At 49.6% G+C, this 25,235-nt stretch overlaps 1 protein-coding gene across 36 annotated transcripts in view; it reads left to right on the top strand.

The window, feature by feature from the left end:
- The window catches only part of SYNRG (synergin gamma), an 89,565-nt gene extending 64,699 nt beyond the window's left edge, over positions 1–24,866 (top strand). For 19 of the 36 annotated variants that reach the window (XM_051824675.3, XM_070061035.2, XM_008271152.5 and 16 more), the window contains 8 exons: positions 4,713–5,306; positions 6,282–6,445; positions 7,576–7,629; positions 8,165–8,261; positions 9,935–10,083; positions 20,377–20,487; positions 20,790–20,825; positions 21,843–24,866. In XM_051824675.3, coding sequence (XP_051680635.2) covers positions 4,713–5,306; positions 6,282–6,445; positions 7,576–7,629; positions 8,165–8,261; positions 9,935–10,083; positions 20,377–20,487; positions 20,790–20,825; positions 21,843–21,974 — 1,337 coding nt within the window. In that variant the 3' untranslated portion in view covers positions 21,975–24,866. The remainder of the gene's footprint in view (positions 1–4,712; positions 5,307–6,281; positions 6,446–7,575; positions 7,630–8,164; positions 8,262–9,934; positions 10,084–20,376; positions 20,488–20,789; positions 20,826–21,842) is intronic. The other 17 variants (XM_051824683.3, XM_070061037.2, XM_051824685.3 and 14 more) reach the window with 8 other exon arrangements.
- Positions 24,867–25,235: the final 369 nt, after the last annotated feature.

The raw sequence follows: 25,235 nt of genomic DNA, 5'->3' as shown, positions 1-25,235 counted from the left end.
AGCAGATGAGGACCCAAGTACTTGAGTTCTTGCCATCCACGTGGGAGACCTAGCTATTGTGGTCATTTGGGAGATGATCTCTGTCTCTCCCTGTCACCCTACCTTTCAAACAAATCTTTTTTCTTTTAAAAGAATATAACTGAGCTCATGGATAAATGCAAGGTAGAATAATAGGGTCTAAGGTAGAACAGGGTCAAGGTTGGAGAGAAAATGAAATGTACAAATAGTTTGTGTTTGCTTTGGTAAAAGAAGACTGCATTAGATCAATATTGGAAGGTTTTTTTTTTTTTTTTTTTTTTTTTTTTTTTTTTTTTAAGATTTAATTTATTTGAAAGAGATACAGAGAGAGGTAAAGACAGAGAGAGAGGTCTTCCATCTGCTGGTTCACTCCCCAGATGGCCACAACAGCAGGAGCTGCGCTGATCTGAAGCCAGGAACCAGGAGCTTCTTCCGGGTCTCCCACATGGATGCAGAGGCCCAAGGACTTGGGCCATCTTCTACTGCTATCCCAGGCCATAGCAAAGAGCTAGATCAGAAGAGAAGCAGCCGGGGCTAGAACCGGTGCCCATATGGGATGCCAGCGCTGCAGGCTAAGGCTTTAACCTGCTGCACCACAGCGCTGGCCCCAGTATTGGAAGTTAAAAGATGTGTCTTCCCTAGTCCAGTGAATATTTGAATTGCTATATAAAACACTTGAGAATAGTGAAATTTGCACATCTGTCTCCTTCTGACTCCAAACTCCTTTCTCAGAAACCTGCAGAACTCTTAATCACCTGGCCACATGCTTGCAGCTGTAGAGCCAGGCCACAGGAATGGATCTGGCCTTCTGTGTTTTCATGTGCAGCAGCCATTCAAAAGGGAATTGAATAGAGGTTATGAAAGAGACTGATAGGGTTACTTGCCAGCACAAGCAAGAAATCCATGTCTTGCTTTGAGAACCATGATGAAAGCAGATTGGGTAGTTTATTCCTTTGGCCTCTGTAATAGGACATTCCTGGTTGCAAACAAATACATGTATTAAAGCACACAATTTGGCATATTATCTGTGTGCAATTTCAACTCTACCTGGCACAGCCCAGGAGTTCTCCAGCAGAATTGGAAATATAGCAGTGATTGCTCTGGTCATTTTGTTGCACAGATTTTCCATTTCTTTTTCCTTTACAATTTTAGAGTGCAGCTATCAAATTGAAAACTCATCTATAATAACTTCAGTGATTACAAAATAAAATCTAGGGTGTTCCACATCTTTTTTTCCACATAGGATTTCTGTCACTTATATTGTCAATCTAACATAATTTTTAATATTCTTAAGACTGTTACACAATAGTACTTGTAACTGCACTGCTTAGACAATGCAGAACTGTTAACATGGGGAATGAGGAATTTTCTTGCCTTAATCTACATTCATTAAACCTGTTATTTACCACATTTTTCTTAGAAAATGGTTTATAAATCAATAATAATCACACCAGGAAATACGATTCTATAGTCATACTGTTTATAAATGCTAAGTTGAGAGTTAAGTGTTACATAAGTGTTCTGTCTTTATGTAGTGTCAGTTTTAGTAGTTATGTATTCAAATTAATTTAGTGAATTTAGTGGCCAATGAATAAGAATAAATCTAAAATTCAATTTGAGGCTTGATAATAGTGAATCTTGTACATCTACTCTTTTTAAGTATAAACTATTTGATTTTAAGCCTTTCATTCAGTTTTTTAGTCTTTCATTTGGTCATTTCTGTGAGTCGTTCCAAAAGGCAAAGTGTTATATGCGTATCATTTTTAAAGAAAAATAAGATTTATTAAAGACCTGTATAGCTAGAAAAATGCTTAAAAGCTCTTCTACCAGGGTGATCACTTGTTGCTTAGAATGCTGTATACCTGAGGATGTTAGTCATTTCTAGTTGGAAGTTTTTTTCTAGTTGCATAAGCACTCACAAAAGTCTTTTTATTACCATAGCAACTTGGTTGCGATATTTGAACTGGAGCTGTTTTTTCATTAAATTTATCTTTGGTCTCTAGGAAAATTGCTACCCTTTAATAGATGAGATTCTGTCATTTCCCAAAAGAGCCTTTGGGGAGAGGCTAATAATAAGAATACCGGTATTAATGAAGCGTTCTCTGAATGTACTCTTTGAAGACGGGTGTTAGGTTTCAGCGTGTCTGCCTCCCAGTTGAACTTCACCTCATTTGAGTCTGGGCACCTTCTGATCCCTGGAGACGGTGGGAGGAAAGAGGACAGCAGGAGCAAGCAAGCATCCTGCCCGAGGCTTGTTTCCTTCAGTCTAAACCACACAGTTGTCACCGCAGTCTTTTTCCCCTTGTGTTTAATGAGCCACATACGAACGGTACCATTTGTACTACAAATGTAAAATACACCATCGTTCTGTAAGAGATACTTGTTTTTCACTGGTTGGCTTTTTGTCCATCTTATGTTGTCTATTTTTTATTATTAATTTAGATGCTGTTTTCCTTTTTTTTTTTTTTTTTTTTTTTTTTTTGACAGGCAGAGTGGACAGTGAGAGAGAGAGAGACAGAGAGAAAGGTCTTCCTTTGCCGTTGGTTCACCCTCCAATGGCCGCTGCGGCCGGCGCGCTGCGGCTGGCGCACCGCACTGATCTGAAGCCAGGAGCCAGGTGCTTATCCTGGTCTCCCATGGGGTGCAGGGCCCAAGCACCTGGGCCATCCTCCACTGCACTCCCTGGCCACAGCAGAGAGCTGGCCTGGAAGAGGAGCAACCGGGAAAGAATCCGGCGCCCCTACCAGGACTAGAACCCAGTGTGCTGGCGCCGCAGGTGGAGGATTGGCCTAGTGAGCCGCGGTGCTGGCCTAGAGTGCCCTTTTCCTAGCCAAACTTAGAGAGAGACTTGGGTTTACTGTTAGAAGTCCTTTGGAGGAGCCAGCGCTGTGGCATGATGGGTAAAGCCACTGCCTGCAAGACCGGCATCCCATTTGGGTGCCAGTTCGAGTCCCAGCTGCTCCACTTCCAATCCAGCTCCCTGCTATGTATGGCCTGGGAAAAGCAGTGGAAGATGGCCCAAGCATTTGGGCCTCTTCCGCCCATGTATGTTGGAGACCCTGATGAAGCTCCTGGCTCCCGGCTTAGGCCTGACTCAGCACTGGCTGTTGCAGCCACCTAGGCAGGTGGAAGATTCCTGACTCCTTCTCCCTGTCTCTCCCTCTTTCCCTCTCTGGCTGTAATTCTGTGGAAATGTGAGGAGTCCCGGATACACATGCACCATGCGGTGTTGCTGCCAAACAACAGCAAGCATCCAGGTGGCTCACCTGTTGGCTTGGTGTTGAGAATGTAGGTCACAGAACCGAGGAGCATCGGCCTTGTGTCCGAGGGTCACGACCTCCCACACGGTGACCGAAGGGACTCCAAGTGCCTATCAGCCGCGCTACACCAGCCCCACCAGCTTTCCCCAGCCTCAGCTGGCTGTGCGTTTTGAAAGCAAGCGAGAAACGCTTCGCCTAGCAACACCACTGACCCGATGAGTGTACTTTTTCATTTCACTTTGAAAGAATTCTGTCCTGGGCCCTAATGTGGCCCCTCAATGTCAAGTGAAGGTGGTGACAGCCATTCTGAGCCAACACTGGCTGCGTCATGTCGCTCGCTGGGTCGCCTTCTGTGCACCTTACCACAGTTCACATCCACCTGAACTGTTCAGAAGTGTGAAATGATTGTCATAAGGTTGTACAGGCTGTAGGTGGTGGGGACAGGCTCAGGTCCAGCTACATAAAGGAGCCGATGTCTGTACCTGTGAAGTTATGTAAACCTGTTGGAAGGAGGCTTTGTGAAATGTCTGGGCCCCAGCATCTATTGTTCCCCCTCCTCACAGCCCCCTTTAAATGAGGCGGGGTACAGAGTTGAAAGAAAAACAGGAGCTAAGCAGGACCCAGCCCTTTGGTGCTTCCCTTAAGACCCAAAGTAGATTAGATTTTTTTCTTGGCTCCTACTCCATCACAACAGTATGACGTCCAAATTGACCAAAAATAACAACTAGGTAAGTAACTGCTTCGTTAAAATCTTGTATTTCTGAAACAGAAATTCCTAATAATTGGTGAAGACTTCAGAGACATTGTCACTTTAGTTTTGAGAGACTGTCAATCTTTAATCAGGTTGCTGTGTACATTCCATTTGGACAGGTTTTTTTTAATTTATTTATGTAAAGAGAACAGATTTCATGTATTTCCTATATGCAACTTTAAGCCCATAATACATCTCACCGTCCCTCCTCTTTCATTTCTTTTTTTTTTCCTTTTCATGACAACATATATTCAGGTTACTTTATAACCATAGGCTTGATCCTCCAATAAAGGTTTTACAGAAACGTTTTCTAACAAAGTTGAGACACAGACGTGTTTTAGGCAGCAGATAAATTAAACACATTTTAAATGATCAAGGAACAGACCATTTATTAAATGACTATAATCTTAGGTTAAACTGCACCTATTAGTAGATGAACTGCTTATCTTTTTTGGTTATTTAATATTCAAAGACAGTGATTCTTTGTGACTACATATGAATGCCAACTCAAGGCTAAATGGGGGTTTTCTAAAGATCAGATTTTTATAGTCCAACTTCTCCCATTTGGGGCCAAGTTCTAAATTTAAATGACTCCGGCATAGCCTAAAACTGATCAGATGTGCCAGGCGTTTTGCGTGACTCGTGAGCTTGCCTCTAATTGTGGGGTCTTATTTCCCTTTCAGATGTAGAGGACTTAAGATACGCTGCTTTTGGAAGCTACAGTAGCAATTTTGCAGTGAGCACACTCACAAGCTGTGACTGGTCAGACAGGGAGGATGCATCTCAGGGCAGAAAATTCTCTCCATTTGTCCTCTCAGCAGGAAGTGGGTCCTCGTCAGCCCCCTGCGTCCTGCAAAAGAAAGAGACTTCCTTTGGCAGCTCGGAGAATATCGCCATGACGTCTCTCTCCAAAGCAGCCGCCTTTCCCAGCGAAGGTGCTCTTCCTGACACCACCTTCCCAGCTTTCGCCAGTTTCCAAGACGTGATTCCTCAGGCCAGTGAGCAAAAGGACTATGAAAGCAGGGACTACAAAGATTTCACAAGACAGGACCTGCCCATGGCTGAACGTGGCCAAGAGCCCGCGTGTCTAAGCCCGGCTTCCAGCAGCGCCTCTTACGAAGCCCCCAAAGAATGTTCAGACGATTTTGGAGAGTTTCAAAGTGAAAAGCCCAAAATCAGCAAATTTGACTTTTTAGTAGCCACTTCACAAAGCAAAATGAAATCCAGCGAAGAAATGATCAAGAGTGAGCTGGCAACCTTCGACCTGTCTGTTCAAGGTGAGTCGCTTCAAGTAGGTTTTCCACTGATACGTTAGATGTTCCTTACCAAGAATGAAATGGGGCTTCCTAGCAGGAAATAGATTTTTCAACCTGTGAAATCGGGGTCAGTAAAAGAGAAACCATACTGACATTTTCCCTAAGACTGAGTGGAATCCAACTACTTGTAGACGAGACCCAAGCTTGGCACACAACTACCGTTGCGCTGCTTGTCTGGTTAGAGGTGTGCTATTTAAAACAGCCTGAGAAATGAATTTGATCCACTTGTGGGCAAGTCAGCTCTGCCTTTGGTCCCTGGCTCCAGACAGCACCTTTCATCCGCAGGCTGCCCTCTGGTGGTTGTGCACCTGCCTCCATCCTGCAGGTCTGTTTCGATTGACCCACTTAGAAGTTGGTTGTTTTTATTTTTTCTTGATGTGTGAAATAAAATCACAAGATGTCATGGTTTGGATTTCTAGTTTTTTCTCAAAAGTCATAACATCTGGCAGTAGGAGGCCAGCCAACAGGAGCTGAGTCAGAGCACCCCTACAGATTACAGATGGGCCCTGCTGTCTGGGTTTGCGTAGTCCCCTCTTCCTGTCTCCAGCTGAGCTGCTTCAGTCATTGACTTTACACAGGGTCTGCTTGACCCCATCCAGAGGGAAGGGGAAGGGGGTCTTTAGCTTCAGTTGGGTTGAGAGCATGTAGGCGCTGAGCAAGAAAGCCGCTGTTAGTGACTGGAGAAGCCACACAACTCCAGCGGGCTGGCGTTCACAGAGGCCCCTGTGTCCTCCAGGCTGTGGTGATTCTGCACTGAGAATTGTGGGAGAACGTAGCAGGGAAGCCAGGCGAGAGAGAAGGACGGAAAGGAGTCAGCATGTCGCTTCCCAGCCCGAGTGCCTGTGCCTTTCCGTGTGCCCCTGGGCCTGCGCTGGTAAGGAAGGGGCTGTCTTGGCCAAGAAGCCCCGAGTCTCACCCATGCCTCTACCTCTCCAGGATCACACAAGAGGAGTTTGAGCCTCGGCGACAAGGAAATCAGCCGCTCCTCCCCGTCTCCGGCCCCAGAGCAGCCTTTCCGAGACCGCTCCAACACACTGAGTGAGAAGCCGGCTCTGCCCGTCATCAGGGACAAGTACAAGGACCTGACAGGCGAGGTGGAGGTGAGCTGCTTCCATGTGCGGACTGAGAGCTTCGCCAGGGGCGAGTGAGGGGCAGAAAGGCCCAGGGCACCCAGCTGGAATGGCCCACCGCGGTGATAGCGCGGGCCCTGGCTGAGGAGAATCGCAGGCACGGCGGTTAGTGACCCTAAGTGTGAGATTCTTCATGCAGATTCAGCAGAAGGGAAGCACTGGGGAAACGCTCCGTGAGCACTTAGTCCTCGTCATCTTTGTAAGTGTGCGGACCTCTAAAGGCCGGGGGGTGCCAGCATCCCCTGTGAGCTCCGCTTCCAGTCCAGCTCCTGCTACTGTGCTTGGGAAAGCAAGACAGCCCAAGTGCTGGGGCCCCTGCACCCCCATGGGAGACCCGGAAGAGCCTGCTGGTCCAGCCCTGGCTGTTGCAGCCATCTGGGAAGTGAACCAGCAGGTGGAAAATCTCTCAGTCTCCATCTCCCTCTTTCCCCCTCTCCCCTCTCCCTTCTTTCCCCCTCTCTCCTCTCCCCTCTCCCTTCTCTCCACTCTCCACTCCCCTCCCCTCCCCTCTCCATTCCCTTCCCCCTCCTGCTTCTCTGTCCTCCTCCCCCTCCTTCCTCCTGTCTCCCCCTCCCTTTGCCTCTCCCTGTCCCTCTCCCTCTCTCTTTCCCTCTGTCTCTGTTTCTTCCTCTGTAACTCTTTGAAAAGAAAAAAAAAAAAAGCCCAGGGAAGAATGTACATCTGACCATTTCCATTGCTGCAGCTCCCCCCCTCCCGCTGTCTCACCCCTGTATGCAGCAGGCCTAACTGTCCACTCCCCACTCCTGCTTCCCACACACGCACACAGCCTGATGGGAGAGGTGTTGGTGAGGATCTTGCTTGAAGGAAGGCTTAGTGCCGTTATCGCCTCCACAGGTGCAGGAACGTTTCCGGCAGGAAGCTGCTTTTGAACATTTCCCTCGGGCTCCCAGACTCCGTGCTCAGGAGTTAGATGTATTAGTAATCGCACATAACCATTAGAGCTCGGAAAGATGAACTGCTTGCGCTAGAGTTGTTTTAATGACAGGGAAAGGCTGCTGGGCTCTTCGAGTTGACAGAAGTCATAGAGACGGGATTCTAGGCTTGCCTGTGTAACCCAGTTGTTTTTGTAAAACCCACAGGAAAATGAGAGGTACGCGTACGAGTGGCAGCGATGCCTGGGCAGTGCCCTGGACGTGAGTATGTCACTTCTGCGTTGCTACCTCTCAAGGCCTTCCCCCTGTGGCTCCCGCTTCTCCTGGGATCTTAGTGGATCTTAGTGGGCAGTGAAGCTTGATGCAGGCCTGACTTCCATGGCCTTGTGCACGGGGAAACTCTGTCTGGACAGCCAGGTACCTTCAGTGAGGCTTCCCTCCCACTTAGACCAACACTGGCTCATTTGTCAGTGGTGCCCGCTTCTGTCACCATGTTTATAAGCTATGTCTCACCCCTGTCTTAGTCACAGAGATAGTTAAACTAGAGAGCCTCTGTCTTCTCTCTCCTAGAGAACTGGAGGATTGGTTCTTTAGGTTAAAGTTGAATCATCAGGTCTGTTTCAGCATAGTGTCTGTCTCTCTCTCTCTCTCTCTCTCTCACACACACACACACACCTACCTCAGCCAGCTAGCCTTACCTGTGAAGCCCAGCTTTTCAGCTGGGTTGTCTGACAGTAGATCAATTTGCCATGACTTTCCCCGGTTATATAAGGTGATGTGATTTCCTTTCTTGTAGGTCATTAAGAAGGCAAATGATACCTTAAATGGAATCAGTAGTAGTTCGGTTTGCACAGAAGTAATTCAGTCGGCTCAAGGCATGGAATATTTATTAGGTACGTTCTTTTATATCTTACTTACTCGAAACCATCGGACTTTGTGTTCTTTTCCTTTCTCCCTCACGTTAAGTATGCTAAGCTAGATCTCTCAAGCTGCATAGGACTTCACTAAGTAACATCTGCATTTGTAGCTGGATCCTCAAGTCCCAGGCAGCAATGTTTGGCTTGAGTTATCTGTGGCTAAGATGCCCAGTCCTTGTATACGTAGTAGTAGCAGTGTACAGTTATACCGGTATGACTGGCTTATGGAAAATTCTGAACTAGTGAGGCAGTAAAATGAAACTGTTGGGTCTCCAATCAGTGCCCCCTGCTCTGTGGATTATTCCTCTGCACCCCTCGTGACATCGCAGACCCCTTTGCTTCCCCGCCACTTTGAGTGACTAAACATCACAGTTCAACTTGAAATCTCAGTCTGCGTCCAGTCGGCGTCCCTCCCTGCCCCTCCCCACCCCCAGCTAAACTCAGGCTTTCATGTGACCAGAGCCTCGCGCACTGCACCCTGATCTTGTCCAGGTCTTTACTCAAATATCACCTCCTGAGTGCCGTCTTCCCTGGCTGCTCTTTCTCATAGTATTCCCTCTCCCGTGCCCCATCTCGGTTGTTTTTTCTCCTTCGTCCAGACACCTTTAATAGCTCCCATTTCTACTTGTTCTTATATTCACTGTCCATCTTCCTCTGCTAGCAGGACCCTCCAGGAAGGCATGGCCTATCTTCTGGTTTGTTCACTTCTGTGCCCTAACACCTAGTCTAGTGCCCGGCACATAGTGGGCATTCAGGAAAATGTGCTGGGAGAGTGGCTAGTGAGAGCATGTGGTCTCTGCTTTACCCTGCCACCTTAGCTCAGTTTTACTGCATCAGTAGGTGTCCATCAGGAAAGGGAAGCCTGGCTTTTTCCCTGATACCTACTAAAGATTCTCTTAGGTGCCCCATCATGTGCCTTAAGATGGGTAAAACCTGCCCTTCACTGGTGCTGTCCACGAAGCTTGCAGGCGCCCTTAACTGCTCCAGGATTCACTCATGCAGGCTGGGGGCCCCGCTTCTGACTGTCGTGTTACACGGGCAGGGGCTGTTAGCAAAATGTGAGGGTACTGGGCACCTCTCCCCCTCGCCTGAAGTCAGCCACAGTGCAGCGACCACAGAACAACAGCCGTTCCGCACCGTGTGCTGTGTGTAAATGGCGCGAGAGGCCTGGGGGATTCAGGGAGGTGAGAGATGACTTTGTGATGATATTAACACTTAGACTGTTTAGACTACCTTTACGATTCCCACTTTCAGCCAGTTTATTGGAATTTCCCAGATTCAAATATATGGCCTCATAAAGAGCCCTAAAAAAAGCTAATTAAGTTGCTTTAACTGTTCTCTGGACACTGCTCTAAGCCTTGTATAATACTCACTCATGTAATCCTCTCACCGGCTTTTGGGGCAGTCTCACACACGAGCAGACTGAGGTGCAGAGAACTTAGATGTCCTGCTCCGTCCAAGATTACAGAGCAAGGAAGGGGCCGGGCCGGGATGGGAACTCAAGCAGTGTAGTTCCAGAGTCTGAGCGGGTCCCACAGCATGGCGTGCGCCCCTCTGTCCACACACTTGGCATAGGTCCCCCGTGATCATCAGCGAGCAGCAGACCTACTGCGTCTCCCTCATCCCTTTCTGCTCTCTCCGTCGGCCAGGTGTGGTTGAAGTGTACAGAGTAACCAAGCGTGTGGAGCTGGGGATCAAGGCCACAGCAGTGTGTAGTGAGAACCTCCAGCAGCTGCTGAAGGACATCGACAGAGTGTGGAACAACCTCATTGGCTTCATGTCCCTCGCCACGCTCACGGTAAGCCCATTACACCGTCACTCTGCTTTCCAGAAACCTAGGCTGTAAAGCAGCGTGTGTGTGCCGATGAAGAGGATAGAGGTGGCCACTGGGTCGCAGTGTGTTATAGGAGGGCAGGGACGTGGGCAGTTAGTTGAACAGTAGCACATGGGCTTCTGGATAGTTCCAAGGCCTGTTTCACCTAAATAAAGTACGAGGATAGGAACACTCACTCCGTCTACATCTTTCTTACTTCATAAACCCAGGTGAGAACTTTGCTCCCTTTTGTGCTTCTGGTTAGTATTTATGTCCCTGTGTGTGTTCTAAAAAGTTACATGACGGATCATGTTGGTAGCCTTTTTTATGTTTGGAGGTTATTTTTATTTTTCCTGTTGGGAACAGTTCTAATCTGAGTAAACAACTCTTGCCACCTTTTGGGATGTAGTATCTGGAAGTGTGCCTGGGAGGACAGAGCGCACATTTGCACAAGTGCACGCCTGCAGAAGTAGCCATTGTCACTTTTATCAGGTGGCTGTCCCCGACGGCATGGACCAGTTGTCAGTGCTGCCAGCAGTATTTAAATTCGCAGTTCTCTACCTTGTGTCTAGCTCTGCTTGTCCATTCTTTAACAAGTATGCAGTGACTTCCTAAGGTTGCTCCCTTTATTTTTCTTTCGTTTCCTGAGATGCTTTGCAGTGTTCCAAATGACAGTTTACTCTATTGCCTTGGTGTATAAACTGATCATCCTTGACTGTTTACTCAATGGAATATGGTTCCCGACCTTACATATTTCATCTGTGCAATACACGTCTATGTATACACACACACACACATAAGGCTAGTAAACTTTTTTCTCTTGTTACATCACTTTTTTACATTTTATTGGGCAAGCTATTATTATTATATTTTTAAGTATTCATACCTGTTCAGTTTTTCTCTGATGATGTCCGTTCTTTGACAGTGGTCAGACATTTATGTTCCCTCCACGGAAGGAGTAAATATGCTTTTTTTTTTTTTTAACCTTTCACTGTGAGACCCACCTGCATGGGATTGCAGCTGTGCGCAATGAACGAATTCTCACTGCCCTACAGTGATAGCCAGGTGCATGCCCAGGCGTCCCAAAGACACATCTTACAGGCAGATCATCTCACCGCTGTTAGGGTCCTTCTGCTTTTCAATATTAAGTTTTTAAAGAGTTTAATTCCAAAATCTGTTTTTTTTTATCTTCAACCATTTTGAAATTTATAACCTAAAATCATACTGTTTAGGTAATTATTTAAATATGCTTCTGGCCAATATCATACAGAAATGGAATGTAAGTATTTGAAAAGATGAAAGTATGTTCATACTTTATATGGTGCTAAGAAATTTCTGTAGAAAACTAAAATCAGTAGGCTTTATTTATTGAGTTTTGTAGAAGTTCATACATTTCTAGATAAAACATAACTATTAAATCAGCGCCTTATCACTTCTGAACTTCTGACTTCATAGCTAGGGTTACTGGTTCCTTTTTGTTTTGTTTTTGACAGGCAGAGTGGACAGTGAGAGAGAGAGACAGAGAGAAAGGTCTTCCTTTGCCGTTGGTTCACCCTCCAATGGCTGCCGCGGCCGGCGCACTGCGTTGATCCAATGGCAGGAGCCAGGTGCTTCTCCTGGTCTCCCATGGGGTGCAGGGCCCAAGGACTTGGGCCATCCTCCACTGCACTCCCTGGCCACAGCAGAGAGCTGGCCTGGAAGAGGGGCAACCGGGACAGAATCCGGCACCCCGACTGGGACTAGAACCCGGTGTGCCGGTGCCGCAGGCGGAGGATTAGCCTAGTGAGCTGCGGCGCCGGCCTGGTTCCTTTTCTAGTATCATTCGTTTGTACACCGCTATGCATTTCTTTCTCTCTCTCTCTTTTTTTTTTTTTTTTAAGATTTATTTATTTATTTGAAAGTCAGAGTTACACAGAGAAGGACAGCCTGAGAGAGAGAAGTCTTCCATCCACTGGTTCACTCCCCCGTTGGCTGCGCTGATCCGAAGCCAGGGGCCCAAGAACTTGGGCTGAGAGTTGGATTGGAAGTGGAGCAACCATATGGGATGCCGGCACAGTGGGCGGTGGCTTTACCCGCTATGCCACAGCGCCAGCCCCGAGAAAAGTCTTTCATCTACTGGTTCTCTCCCTAGGTGGCCATAATGGTCAGGGCTGGGCAAGCCAAAACCATGAGCCAGGAACTTCATTTGGGTCTCCCATGTGGGTGGCAGGCACCTAAACACTTGGGCTGTCTCTGCTGCTTTTCCCAGGCCATTAGCAGGGAGCCATTAGCAGAAGTGGAGCAACCAGGACTCGAACCAGTGCTCATGTGGGCCACAGGAATTGCATGCAGGGACTTGGACCCTATTCTCCACGTGGCCACTCTCCCAGGTCCAGGTCAGGCCAGAGCTCCAGGGGCCTCAGAAGATGAAAGTGGCCCACTGGGCCCTTTCCCGGCCCGACTCCTGGGCTTTCTCCCTGGGCACGGCTGTCCTGGTGGCAGGGAGCTGGACCGGGGGCTCCCAGGCTCTCGGGTCGCTGGGAGTTTGCCAGGGCCTTGGCCTTCTTATTCATGGATGGAGAGCTGAAGCTCCTCCTCTTCCTCGTGCCAGTACTGCCCTCCACGTGCTGCCTGTCATTAGGGGTCAGGAGGAGCTTGGTTGGAACTCAGAAACTGCATAGCCCAGGGTCTCCAGGGGCTGAGGAACCGCCTCTCTGGGAAGCCAGAGTCCGTTTGCGTGTTTATTATCCAGCTGCCTCATGCTGCCACAGCCCCAGCACAGGGCCTGGTGGGAGGGTGGCAGGTACCCGGTGCTTGAGGACAGTGCCCGTGTGCTGGGCCAGCAGCTGCTGGTCAGCCCCCTGGATAGACAACAGCAGCAGGGCCTGGCCAAGGAGCTGGAAAGAGCCCGCAGGAGACTTCAGCTGGTCTACACTGCAGCTGCCGAGCTGCCCAGGTGCTCCACCTGCCCCTCGGCCAGAGCCCCTCGCATGTGATGCAGGCGTGATGCAGATGCTTGGTTTGCCAGTGCAGGAGGAAGTCCTCGGGGCCACGTGACCGCAGGGGCAGCACCTGGGGCCGCAGGTGGGCGGCGAGGAGTTCCTGGGCGCTGAGCACGCAGCCCACGGGCACCTCCACGGTGGCGGGCTTGGGGGAGGGGTGCCTCCTCAGTAGTTTCTTAGGCTGGAAATGATACTGGCAAAGCTCATGCTGCCCTGTGCCTGTAGTGCTCCCCCCATTCGTGGTCTGAGACGCCCTCTGGTGGTGGCCGCCTGCCGCCTGGGCGCACAGCAGCCTGGTGCTGTCCAGAGGAAAACTCGTGCAGTGAGATGTGATGTGCTTGGATTGGCAAGTAGCTCCCTAAGTGCAGCATCACCTTGAGGGATCAGGTGGGTGAGGGTTGAAGTTCAGCAGATTTGAAACAAAGAAAGAAGGCAGTCCTGGAGAACAAAACTAAACCATGTTTGCCGTAGAAGATCTAAGAGAAAGGACACTTACTCTGCAGACCTGTAGTCCAGCGGAAATCACATCGGCTCTTTAATTCCATGTTCTCCTCCGTATAATACTCTCTAATCCTCTATGTGAAATAAGCAGCGGACTTCAAGATGTTTCTTCCTGTTGCTGTGAAATGTCAGAATAGTTTACTTTTCACGACAGCATTTTTTGTCCTCTTGTCAGTGTGTGCAGCGTTGTAGAGACAGTGTTGACTGCAGCCCTGTGTGGTTATCTTCAGGTAACAGTGGGGAACTGCCAGGCACAGAACAACGGCCTCCTGCAAGACGCCCTTGTCCGTGGGACCTCTGAGGGTGTCACTTACATGGAAGAAGGAACTCTGCATGTGGGATTAGGTCACGATGGTTTATTTGGGAAAATGATCCTGGATTATCCAGGTGCGCCCAGGATCATCTCCAGGATCCTTCCTCTTCTACGTGGAAGGCTGGAGGCTAAGAGAAAAAAGGTAGTGTGACCGCAGAAACAGAGAAAAAGAGGGAGGGAACGGCAGATGCCTTGACAAGGGGACCATGAGCAAGGGAGTGCACAGGCAGTGTGTAGGACCTAAGAGAGGCAAGGAAATAGATTCCTTCTAGAACTTCCAGAAGGAGCACAGCCCCACTGTTTCAGACTTCTGACCTCTTCAGGTACGGGAGGATACGTTTGTGGTGTTTTGAGCCATTGTGTTTGTGACTTGTTACACCAGTGCAAAGACAGCATTATACAAAACATGACCATGCCACTTCCAGAAGTCTAGAATGGTGGGTCCTGTTTCTCAATCACACCCTGTCAGTCGGATCAGGGGAGGTTGTGAGGCAGTGACCAGCAGTCCTGCCCCCAGCTGCAGCAGTAGACAACAACAGTGCTTTGCTTGTTGCTTGTGCTGGGTGTTCATCACAGGTTGGAGGGGCTCTGTGCTGTGTCCTTCTCAGGGACCTGGCTTAACAAGAGCCTTCACCACGTGGAACGTGGTCACCACAGGAGGGCCAAGGGAACGTGACAAAGAGCACATTGGTCTTCCAGGGCGCACGTGGGAATTGGGCTCTCAGTCTGCAGCATGGCCAGATCTCAGAGGCGGCAGGGAAGGCCCATGCTACCATTTGTCCAGAAAAACAGGAATGAGAACATTGGTGGAGAACACCGAACCCTTCTTCCTTAATAATGAGTCTCGGACGCCATTGCAGCAGTTGATGGTTGACCAAAGAGTCAGGGTTGTGTATCCCGGTCTGACTCAGAGTTTGCCATGTCAACAGGCCATGTGTAACATAACTTCCTCTTACCACGTGCTTGAAATGCCTACCTGGTAAAGTAAGTGATCACTTTGTGGAAGCCTGTAGATGGCATAACTTCTTTAACAATTTGGGTCAAATTGTGAGTGTACTTCCTGCTTGTGGGTGGGTACTTAGCAAGGTTAAATTTATCTTTTGAAAGATTAATTTGATCACAAGGGAATTTGTGCAGAGCTTTATGGTTCTTTGTTGGAGTTGTAGTATGACCTTTTCATCCGCTTTCCATAATTACACCTTTGGTATGTAGCTACTAAAGGGCCTGTACTAATTAGGTTGATTTCCGGATCCAGATTTGGCCATTTCTACTGATGTCTGTCACAGTCCTGAGTGAGTAACATGATGCAGGTCTAGCACGCAGATCACACAGCTGATGCTGTGCTTTTAGCCTCTTGGAAAATCTTCCTAGTTTCTTTTCCAAAGTGAGTAACTGGGATAATCATGGAGGCGATTTTTCCTGAGTCCCAACACCAGCTGCGGGGGGCAGTGGAGCGAGAGAGAGAGTGTTAGCATTTTTCAGATGACAGTGCTGGAGAGCACGCAAGTGGAAATACCAACCACTTCTACCTTAGCCCCAAGTGGCCCTGATGGCACTCACAAGAGAACAAGAAAAACTGCCCGGACCTGGCCATGGCCGTCTAAGTTTACTTCCGTCACCCAGCCCAGAGTCCTCTTCCCCACGCTGATACCATTTGCTTCCGTCCTGAGCTGTGTCACTGCATCCAGCTCAGGTTTGCCTAAGGAACCTTTGTGGAGCTGGTTCATGGGATTTTTTCAAAAAAAATTATTTATTTATTTATTTATCTACTTATTTATTTGAAAGAGTTCCGCAAAGTGGAGAGGCAGAGAGAGAGAGGTCTTCATCTGCTGGATCACTCCCCAGTTGGCTGCAACGGCCTGAGCTGCGCTGATAAGGGGCCAAGAGCTTCCTCTGGGTCTTCCCACTCAGGTGCAGGGGCCCAAGGACTTGGGTCATCATCTGCTGCTTTCCCAGGCCATAGCAGAGAGCTGGCAAGCATCCAGGACTGGATTCGGTGCCCATGTGGGACGCTGGCCCTGCAGGCGGTGGCCTTACCTGCTACACTACAGCGCTGGCCCGGACATTTTGTTTTTATATAAATAATACATTTTTACTTGGATGATCAAAACACTGAGGTGACACCTCGGGAATACCTGTAGAAAATGCACCTCTTACTTGGACGGAATTGGCCATCATGGCATCCTAGATAACTTCAACATCCATGAGGACAAACCAGCCAGCAGGCCAGGCTCCCAGATCCTTGGCCACCCGAGCTGCAGGGCTGCTACTCGCGTGCCCGTGCTGGGCTGTTACCCATCACACTGCAGCGCGGGCACGCTGCACTGCAGGCCGCTCACTTCCGGAGCCCAAACTGGACTGCTTCACTTGCACTGCTCTTGTTTTCAGCTCTCGAGACAGAACAACTGTGGTTTTTTTCCCCCGTTTTATTTTTTGTTTGTTTGTTTGTTTTGAAAGTCACTGTTTCAGGCCACAGTGATACGGTGTAACTCTGCAGTTAAATTCTAAGCAGGCTGGAATTTTTTTAAAATTTATTTGACAGGGCCGGCGCCGCAGCTCACTAGGCTAATCCTCCGCCTAGCGGCGCTGGCACACCGGGTTCTAGTCCCGGTCGGGGCGCCAGATTCTGTCCCAGTTGCTCCTCTTCCAGGCCAGCTCTCTGTTATGGCCAGGGAGTGCAGTGGAGGATGGCCCAAGTCCTTGGGCCCTGCACCCCATGGGAGACCAGGAAAAGCACCTGGCTCCTGGCTCCTGCCATCGGATCAGCGTGGTGCGCCGGCCGCGGTGGCCATTGGAAGGTGAACCAACGGCAAAGGAAGACCTTTCTCTCTGTCTCTCTCTCTCACTGTCCACTCTGCCTGTCAAAAAAAAAAAAAATTTATTTGACAGAGTTACAGACAGTGAGAGAGACAGAGAGAAAGGTCTTCTTTCCATTGGTTCACTCCCCTAATGGCTGCCATGGCTGGCGCTGTGCCGATACGAAGCCAGGAGCTGGGTGCTGCCCCCGGTCTCCCATGCGGGTGCAGGGACCCAAGCACTTGGGCAATCCTCCACTGCCCTCCCGGGCCACAGCAGAGAGCTGGACTGGAAGAGGAGCAAACAGGACTAGTACCCGGCGCCTCAACTGGGACTAGAACCCCGGGTGCCGGCACCGCAGGTGGAAGATTAACCAAGTGAGCCACGGCGCCGGCCAAGGCTGGAATCTTTTTTTTCCCCTTTTTTACAAGGTTCCCATCACCCCCTTTCTGTCTTCACTTCCTTTCCACCTGCTGAATCCAACCCTTTCGCTTACCATCACTACATAGCCTGCAGGTATGCTCGTTAGAGAAAACCCACCTGGATCAGTAAAGCCGGCTACCTTCTACATGCCCACCCGACCCACCGGGTGCCCACAGAGACCATCAGTCACGGGCTCGCTCCTGCTTTAGAGGGAGGATTGGCCCTCTCAGGGGAGCCCCTTGACTTCCAGGCCCCTACAACAGTGTCCTTGTGTCACAGTGGGGTGTTGGATCCAGGTCTTACTGCTTTGCAAGAGCTGATTATTAAATTTTCAGGAATTTTGTGAGACAGTTGCTCAACAGAGCCATTATAAAATTAAAAGATAAAAGTTTCCAGCTCAGTAAATGATATTAAAAACAGGTAGTAAATACAGCTTTCTCATTCTTTTGTTCCATTTTACCATGAACTAGCTTTGGGGTTTACGTCTATTCATCACAGGGAGCCAGCGGGCCCTGTTTGCTCAGGGATGAGGGAGCTCCTCAGGGTAGAGGCGGAACAGTTTTGGACAAACCATCTTTAGGGCGCAGTTACTGCTGACCGATAGGACTGTGCCTCTCCTCCTGAACTCTGGGCTCAGCAACACACAGTGGCAGCTCGGAATCCGCCGACCGCGTGGATGCTGGCGCGTGTTACAAAGCGGCACTTGGTTTATTGTTTTGCTGATTGTCTAGACTTAGAAAGTGATGGAGAAAATGTGAATAATGCAGATTAAACTTAAAAGTGTGTTGTGTCTGAAGCCTTAGTTTGTAAATAGTACAAAAGTGCAAGAGAGATTGTCCCATATTCAAGAACTACTATCTGATTCAGCGGAGGAAGTCAGCCAAGCCTTTGGCAGACAAGTGAAGCCCTGTAGCCATGTCTTTGCTACTGGCCTTGAATCTTTAACATGCAATCATGCAGGGCTCATGCCAGAGCCACACTCATCCCTGAAAGCAACCATAGCATGACTGAAGCCAACTGCTGGGCACAAATCAGGGGAAGTCTCCTGCGAGAATCAGTTAAGTCCACAGCGTTTACAGGAAAGATGATCATATAAGTGTGTGTGTGTGTGTGTGTATACACTTTTCTTCTCCTTGGGAAAAGTCAGTTCTCGGTGGGAGAAGGAGTGACTTTGCTCCTACAGAAGCCAGGGATCCTGCTAACCATCTTAAAATGCAGATGATGGCTCCCACAACAAAGAATTATCTAACTGGAATGTCAGTGGTGTCAAAGTTGAGAAACTTAGCTCCAGGGCATGTGTAATACAAGCCAAGTAAACTGGTCTAGGGATTTGTGTGTGTGTGTGCTTTGTAAAGATTTATTTATATGAGAGTTAGAGAAAAGAGAGGAAGAGACAGCGAGAGGTGTCCAATCTGCCGGTTCTCTCCCCAAATGGCCACGATGGCCGGAGCTGGACCAATCCAGAGCCAGGAGCTTCTTCCAGGTCTCTCACATGGATTCAGGAGCCCAAGCACTTGAGCCATCTTCTGTTGCTTATTCAGGCCGTTAGCAAGGAGCTGGATCAGATGTAGAGCAGCTGGGCCTCGAACTGGTGCCAAAACGTTATATTAAGAATCCAACTCTTGGGCCAGCGCTATAGTGCAACAAGTAAAGCCGCCACCTGCAGTGCCAGCATCCCATATGGGTGCTGGTTCTAATCCCAGCTGCTCCTCTTCTGATCCAGCTCTCTGCTATGGCCTGGGAAAGCAATGGAAGATGGCCCAAGTCCTTGGGCCCCTGCACCCATGTGGGAGACCTGAAAGAAGCTCCTGGCTTTGGATCGGCACAGCTCCAGCCATTGTGGCCATTTGGGGAGTGAACCAGTGGATGGAAGATCTCTCTCTCTTAGCCTCTCTGAAACTCTGCCTTTCAAATAAATAAATAAATAAATCTGTTTAAAAAAAGAATCCAACTCTTGGGGCTGGTGCTGTGGTATAGCAGGTTAAGCCTCCACCTGCAACACCGGCTTCCCTTATGGGCACCGGTTTGAGCCTATCTTCATTCCTCCCTGAGGTTCCCTCTTGTCCCTTCCCAGTGAGCCCCCATCCAATTCCTGACGCAACCAGTACTCCAATTTCTGTCACCATCGTTACCTGCTCTCATACTTTACTGTTTTACTGTGTGTTCTTATTTCTGGCTTCTTAGCATAAAGTTTTAAAAAGTCATCCATGTTGTTTCAGGTTGACTCTTCTGTTGCAAGTAGTCTTCCATGCTATTGCCATACCATAGTTTGTTTATCCATTTACCTGTTGGCAGGAACCTGTTCTATTCCAGTGTGGCTAATAGGAATAATTCTGCTATGCACGTTCTTATACAAGATGTCTTACTGACACATCATTTCTTCCTTCCCGTACCAGCCTTTGACTTGGAGGCCTTTGCCTGTGCTGCCTGTTCTGCACAGAATGGCCTTCCCTCAAGGGTGGAAGGACGGGAATATCATTTTATTGTTAGAGTTGTATCTGCGGGGGCCAGCGCTGTGGCACAGTAGGTTAACTTCAGTGTGCAGCGCTGGCATCTTTTGTGGGCGCCGGTTCAAGTCCCAGCTGCTCCTATTCAATCCAGCTCTCTGCTATGGCCTGGGAAAGCAGTGGAAGATGGCCCAAGTCCTTGGGCCCCTGCACCCACGTTGGAGACCCAGAAGGAGCTCCTGGCTTCAGATCAGCCAGAGTTGTGGCCATTTGGGGAGTGAGCCAGCAGATAGAACAACTGTCTGTCTCTTCCTCTGTCGTAACTCTGCCTCTCAAGTAAATAAATCTTTAAAAAAATTTATCTATGAACTATATTGAATCTGTTAAAAATTAAAATAAAACATTTATAAAAAGAACACCCTTCCCTCCCCTACCTCGCCCGACCCCAGCCCCTTCACCTAGCACGTGCCTGTCAGGACTCTCGGAGACTCCTCTAGACCCCGGAAGCATTCCCTGGCTGCAGACTCCTCCCTCGGGTTGGGCTGCGTGCCTCGCCCACGCTTGCCCCTACTTAGGCACTCGGAGTACCAAATCGCCCGTTACCCACCCCGCTCACACCTGGGCCGTGAGTTTCCAGAGCACAGGAGACAGGTTTGCCCTGCGCTGGCATCTCTAACGCCTAGCACACAGCAGGGACTTGGTCAGTGTCTGGGAAGTGAAATTCTCTGGTGTATCAGACAGACTTGATTTGCTGGGGAGAAATGATCAGGGAGGGAAGCAGACGGCATTCAGGACTGCTGGGTTCTTATCTTCACAGCCAGATGAAAATTCGCTGGATTTTTCCTCCTGTATGCTGCGGCCCGGGATTAAAAACGCTCAGGAACTTGCTTGTGGGGTGTGCCTCTTAAACGTGGACTCCAGGAGCCGGGTGAGTCGCAGGCTTCTCCCTAAGACGCCTTGGGGACGCCCCCCCCCCCCCCCCCCCCCGCTTATTTCACTGCAAGCTTTGTGATGAGAGGCGCAGATTTGAGAGTCCTGGAAGCCGGCCTGGGAACAGATACATCCTTTCCAGGGGGCAGTGGGGGCCGCTGGAGGGGGGGAGTGGCTGCGGGCCTTCCCTGTACGCACTGGGGTGGCCAAGAGCAAAGGTTCAGCGTGGAGGGCCTGGCACGAGGCAAGAGGCCCTCTTGTGGGAGTTCTGTTGACCTTATGGTTTCAACGTTATTTCAGAAAGAAGAGAAGCCTGCAGAAGAACATCCTAAAAAAGTATGAACCAGTTACGCGTTACCTTAGCGTCTCCATCTGACTTTTGAGTGTGGAAGGCAAATCGGATGATTCTGTTGCCATCCTGAATCGTGCCAGTCATGACCTCTTCACTGAGTCACTTTCGTTCCCATACTGTCTGATTGAATCAGTTAGCGTGTGCGTGGGCCCTCGTCTGTCTGGTCTGCATGCTCCTGTCTTGTAACTGGCTTCCGTGGTGCAGTCATTTTTCTCTGCGATGGACGGGGGAGCGGGAAGAGCAGCTTCTGCAGGATGGGAAGTTGTCCTTTCACACGGGTCCGGAGCCAGGGCTCGGCCGTCACGGACCAAAGCAGCCTGTTGGGCTTGTTGAGTTTTGTTTGTTTACTGGCCGTGCTTTAGAGGACCAGCCTCGGGAAGCGGTGGAGGCGTGGACTGCTGCTCTCTGGCTGCCTGGAGTTTCCCTACAAGTGCTGCTCATCTGGAAATCGTCCTCACGTGTTTAATCGTCCACTTCCGTTTTCCAAACTCAAACCTCTGTGGACTTTTCAATCGTGTGGATTCAGTTGCTCACTCCCAGTGGCTTCTGACCCTAAGCGCTGTTATCCCTTCTTTGAGCATTTTTCATGATAGCGCCGCATTCAGCCACAGAGATGGAAGGAATTGCCATTCTAGGCAGACTCTGGCCTCGCCTCGGGCCAGGGCTCCTTTCAGCACAGGGAGATGTGAAATCACCCACTCCCCTCGGCTATGTTCAGTTCCCTTGTCATGAACTCCCCTCACCTCCCCGTCTCCCGTCTGCCTTTTCTGTGAGAGACTTGGCCGCCTTTGCGTAAACGGAGTCTAATGGTGATGCTTTTTCTGAATCTTTCTTTAGTGGTTAAAAAAAAAATTCTCACTTGAATTCTGTAGCTACCTGCTTAGCTCTGTGTGTGCCATTCGGGCCTCAGCTCTGTGACCTGGAGAGATGTCTCTGTTGATTGCTGGTAAGCTCATAGATGCAGAAAAGCCTGACTTGCCCCACATTTCTATTTCTGGCAGGCATTCAACTCCGAAACAGACAGTTTCAAGCTGGCATATGGAGGACACCAGTATCACGCCAGCTGTGCCAACTTCTGGATCAACTGTGTTGAACCAAAACCTCCTGGCCTCATCCTGCCTGACTTGCTTTGAAAGCCTCCTTTATGAAGCACCAACTGTGTGTGTGTGTGTGTGTGTGTGTGTGTGTGTGACACCCATGGGGTGCACAGGGACCAATAAAATGTGAGTCCTGCAGAGTTCATCTCCATGAAGCTAGCTGACTTGCCGGCGAGGTAAGGGCGAAAGCACTGTGGGGGCACTCCGCCCTTCCCCCAGAAAACCTGATCCCCAGCCCCCACTGCCAGCCTTTGGGATTGGCATAAAGCTGCCCTACCCAAGCTGCACGTGGTGCTGGGAGCTTGCTCACTTATCTCTAAAGATGTTTTAAAACACGGACCACGATTTCTTTAACTGAGGGGTAATTTGCTGCTGCAGTACTGGAACTGTGGGGTTACCACGTGAAGGAAAGCACATTATTGTTGTGTGGGACTGGAATTAGCAAGACCACGCCTCGCCTGGGCGTCTTCTCTGGAACACCCAGTGTCCTGTGAAGCAGAGTGCGTGGACGTGCGCTCAGCTTGTTCACGTCTGGATGCATGGAAAGGGGAAACTGCGGCTAGACCGCCGCTCTTGGTGTAGGAGGCTGCGGCGCGTCGGCAGCCCCATGGCAGGCCGGGGAGGGCACTGCTCCCACGCCTGCCGCACAGCCAAGCCGTTCTCCGCTCCTTCACTGCTAAAACTGTCAGCTCACAAGAAGCCTCTTCCCTAAAGCCTGCCTGGGCTTTGGTGAGAGCAACTCTGCCTGCCCACGGCCTGAGCGAGCAGGAATCTCCCTCCCTTTGGGGTCGTCCCCGGAGCCCCGTTTTGCTGCAGGCAGACTGTGACCAAGGTAGTTTGCAGGAGAGGCTGGGAAGGCGGCGCGTGGAAGCCCCTTGCGGTGTCTGAGAGACCTGCAGGTGGTCCAGGCTGAAAGGAATGGTGAGCAGAGGAGGACGAGGTGTGCGTGGCCTGGAGGCCTGGAGGCCTGGAGGCCTGGAGGCCTGGAGGCCTGGAGGCCTGGAGGCCTGGAGGCCTGGAGGCCTGGAGGCCTGGAGGCCTGGAGGCCTGGAGGGAGACTGCTCAGAAGCGGCACCGGACTCGAGAGGGAAAGGGCTTATGCTGTCTGGGGCAGAAACTCTTTGCCGTTGAAACCAAGTGCATAACATCAGGGAACAAAAGCTAAGCGGTCAAGGGCTGTGTTGTTCCTGGGAAGAAGGATCTAGAACACACATTTCTCTGGGTCGTGTGCTAGGTGCTTTCTACAGAGACGTTGGCTCTTCCGTGCTTCGCTGTGTGTGACGGAGGCCTGCCCCAGACTGTTGATTTGTAGACTGAAGGTTGGCTTTGTCTCTGGAACTGCTGCTTTCCCACAGTTTGTGGATTTTTCGCATCTCGGGACAAACGCTGAGGGAACTGTCCTGTCCCCACCTTAGACCTCTCACCTTCCCTCCAGGGAAAGCACAGAGCATTTACAGTAAGCAGCTGTGGAGGCTTCGGCCCCACCTTGCTGGGTCCGGGAGCTCGACTCATTCACTGCAGGTGACACCATCTCCCGCCAGGAGTGGCGGCAACAGCTGTGTGAACCATGGGCTTGGTGCCCACCCCAGGTAGCCAGTTCTCAGCAGGCTGTCCCCGGGGCCCGCGCTGGCAGCACCAGTGTTTCTACAGGCTCCGCGTTGCACACTGGAGCTGTGGCAACGGGCCCCACCTGTGTAATTCCACAGCACTCGTGTCATCACAGCTGTCCCAGGTGTGGCGCTGGGGGGAGGGTGCAAGGGGAAAACTCGGCCCACGGCAACAAAAAGCCTTTGCTGTGCCAAGTCCCCGTGACCTTTCCTCTCTGAGTTCTTAGGATGTTTCATTAGCAACCACCGTAATGACTGGGAAGTGCAGAATGGCACTGTGCTGATTTTCTGCATAGCGACATGGCTTTCAGCTTCACCTCATCTCTTCCCTCGTGAGCCCAGTGTCCTTGGAAACGGTAACCAAGGTTACTCCCTCCACACCCTGTGTGTGTCAGGCGGCTTCACCTCTGTGCTTGAATGGCGAGTCACAAGCACTTTTCTTTTTTGGTATTATGCTTTGCCCTTAAAATTTTTATGGGTTGATAAGTAATTTGATTTTTGTCTGGACATGCTTGAGACAGAAGCACAGGTGCACCGGCATATGATTCACGTCAGATTTTTCCTGTGGCTGCTGGCTAACCTTTCATATGGTTTTGCGTATTTTAAATTATTTAAATATTTTGTTTGCGTATACTATTTTTTTTGTTAAGTCTTAGTTGTTTAAAGATATCATCTGCTTGCCTGTTTTCTAAGTGTGTTCTTAGCTGTGAGGATTCTAGGGGCTGTCAAGAGAAAGGCCTGCCTTGAAATGCTTGCTATGCTTTGGGGGACCACTGCGGAAATTCCCCCTGGCCCCTGGAGGCCAGCTTCCTTTGTGAGGAGCTGATAACACTGGCATTTCTGAGGAGGGAGCGCTACAGCCTGCTGCAGGTCGTTCCAGCCGACGTCGGCACGCAGGGCGGCTTTGGTGGGCCTGTGCTGCTTTGTGCACAGGTTAGTCTGTCTGTGGGAAAGTGTGTACTGAGTAACGATGTCAGACAGCCCTCTCCTTGCAAACTTAGGGTGAGGAGATCAAGCTCACTTAAGCTCTCGCGTGTGAAAAATGCCACTTTACACGTTACTTTTCTAAGAACCTCTCATTTTGAAAAATGTTGACTTACTTCCATTACTTGTATGCTGATGTGAATATAGTGTACACGTATCCTGTGTGACAGCTGTTTTGTAACTGTGGCTGTATTAAGCAGTGCGTGCTGTGGGCCACAGTGAAATGGGTTACCCTGTGTGATGTGCAACTTGGTCCTGTATTTTAAGATGCTGTAGCTTTTGTCCTTTGTTTGCGTTTTAATAAATAGCTCTACTTTACATGTTTAGACATTATAAAGCTTGACCTCTATGATATTTTCGGGGTCTTTTCTGCAATAACCACTTACTGAATTCTACTAGCAGTAAAACAAGTGTAGATAGAAGAATGTCATGCTTCTAGACTTTCTCTTTTCTTAGTTAAGAGTTCAGACAGATGCAAGTCACTAAGAGGAACAGGGGCCAAAGCACGGTGTGAGGCTTCCCAGATGCTAAGAACACCCAGTGCCAGGATTTCCACAGGAAATTCTTTAATAATCAAGAACACCCATCACCAGGTGTCTTCTCATGTAGTACAATGATTATCCTCAGGTTGTCACTCAGACTACAGATGTAAACGGCTGGCTTCATACTAATGAAGTCAGTCTCTGGACTGTTTGGATCATGTGCT

The sequence above is a fragment of the Oryctolagus cuniculus genome, chromosome 17 (assembly GCF_051225735.1).
Source record: "Oryctolagus cuniculus isolate XC-2025 breed Fujian yellow rabbit chromosome 17, ASM5122573v1, whole genome shotgun sequence".
Classification (NCBI taxonomy): Eukaryota; Metazoa; Chordata; class Mammalia; order Lagomorpha; family Leporidae; genus Oryctolagus; species Oryctolagus cuniculus.
This window is presented reverse-complemented; position numbering and strand designations above follow the sequence as displayed.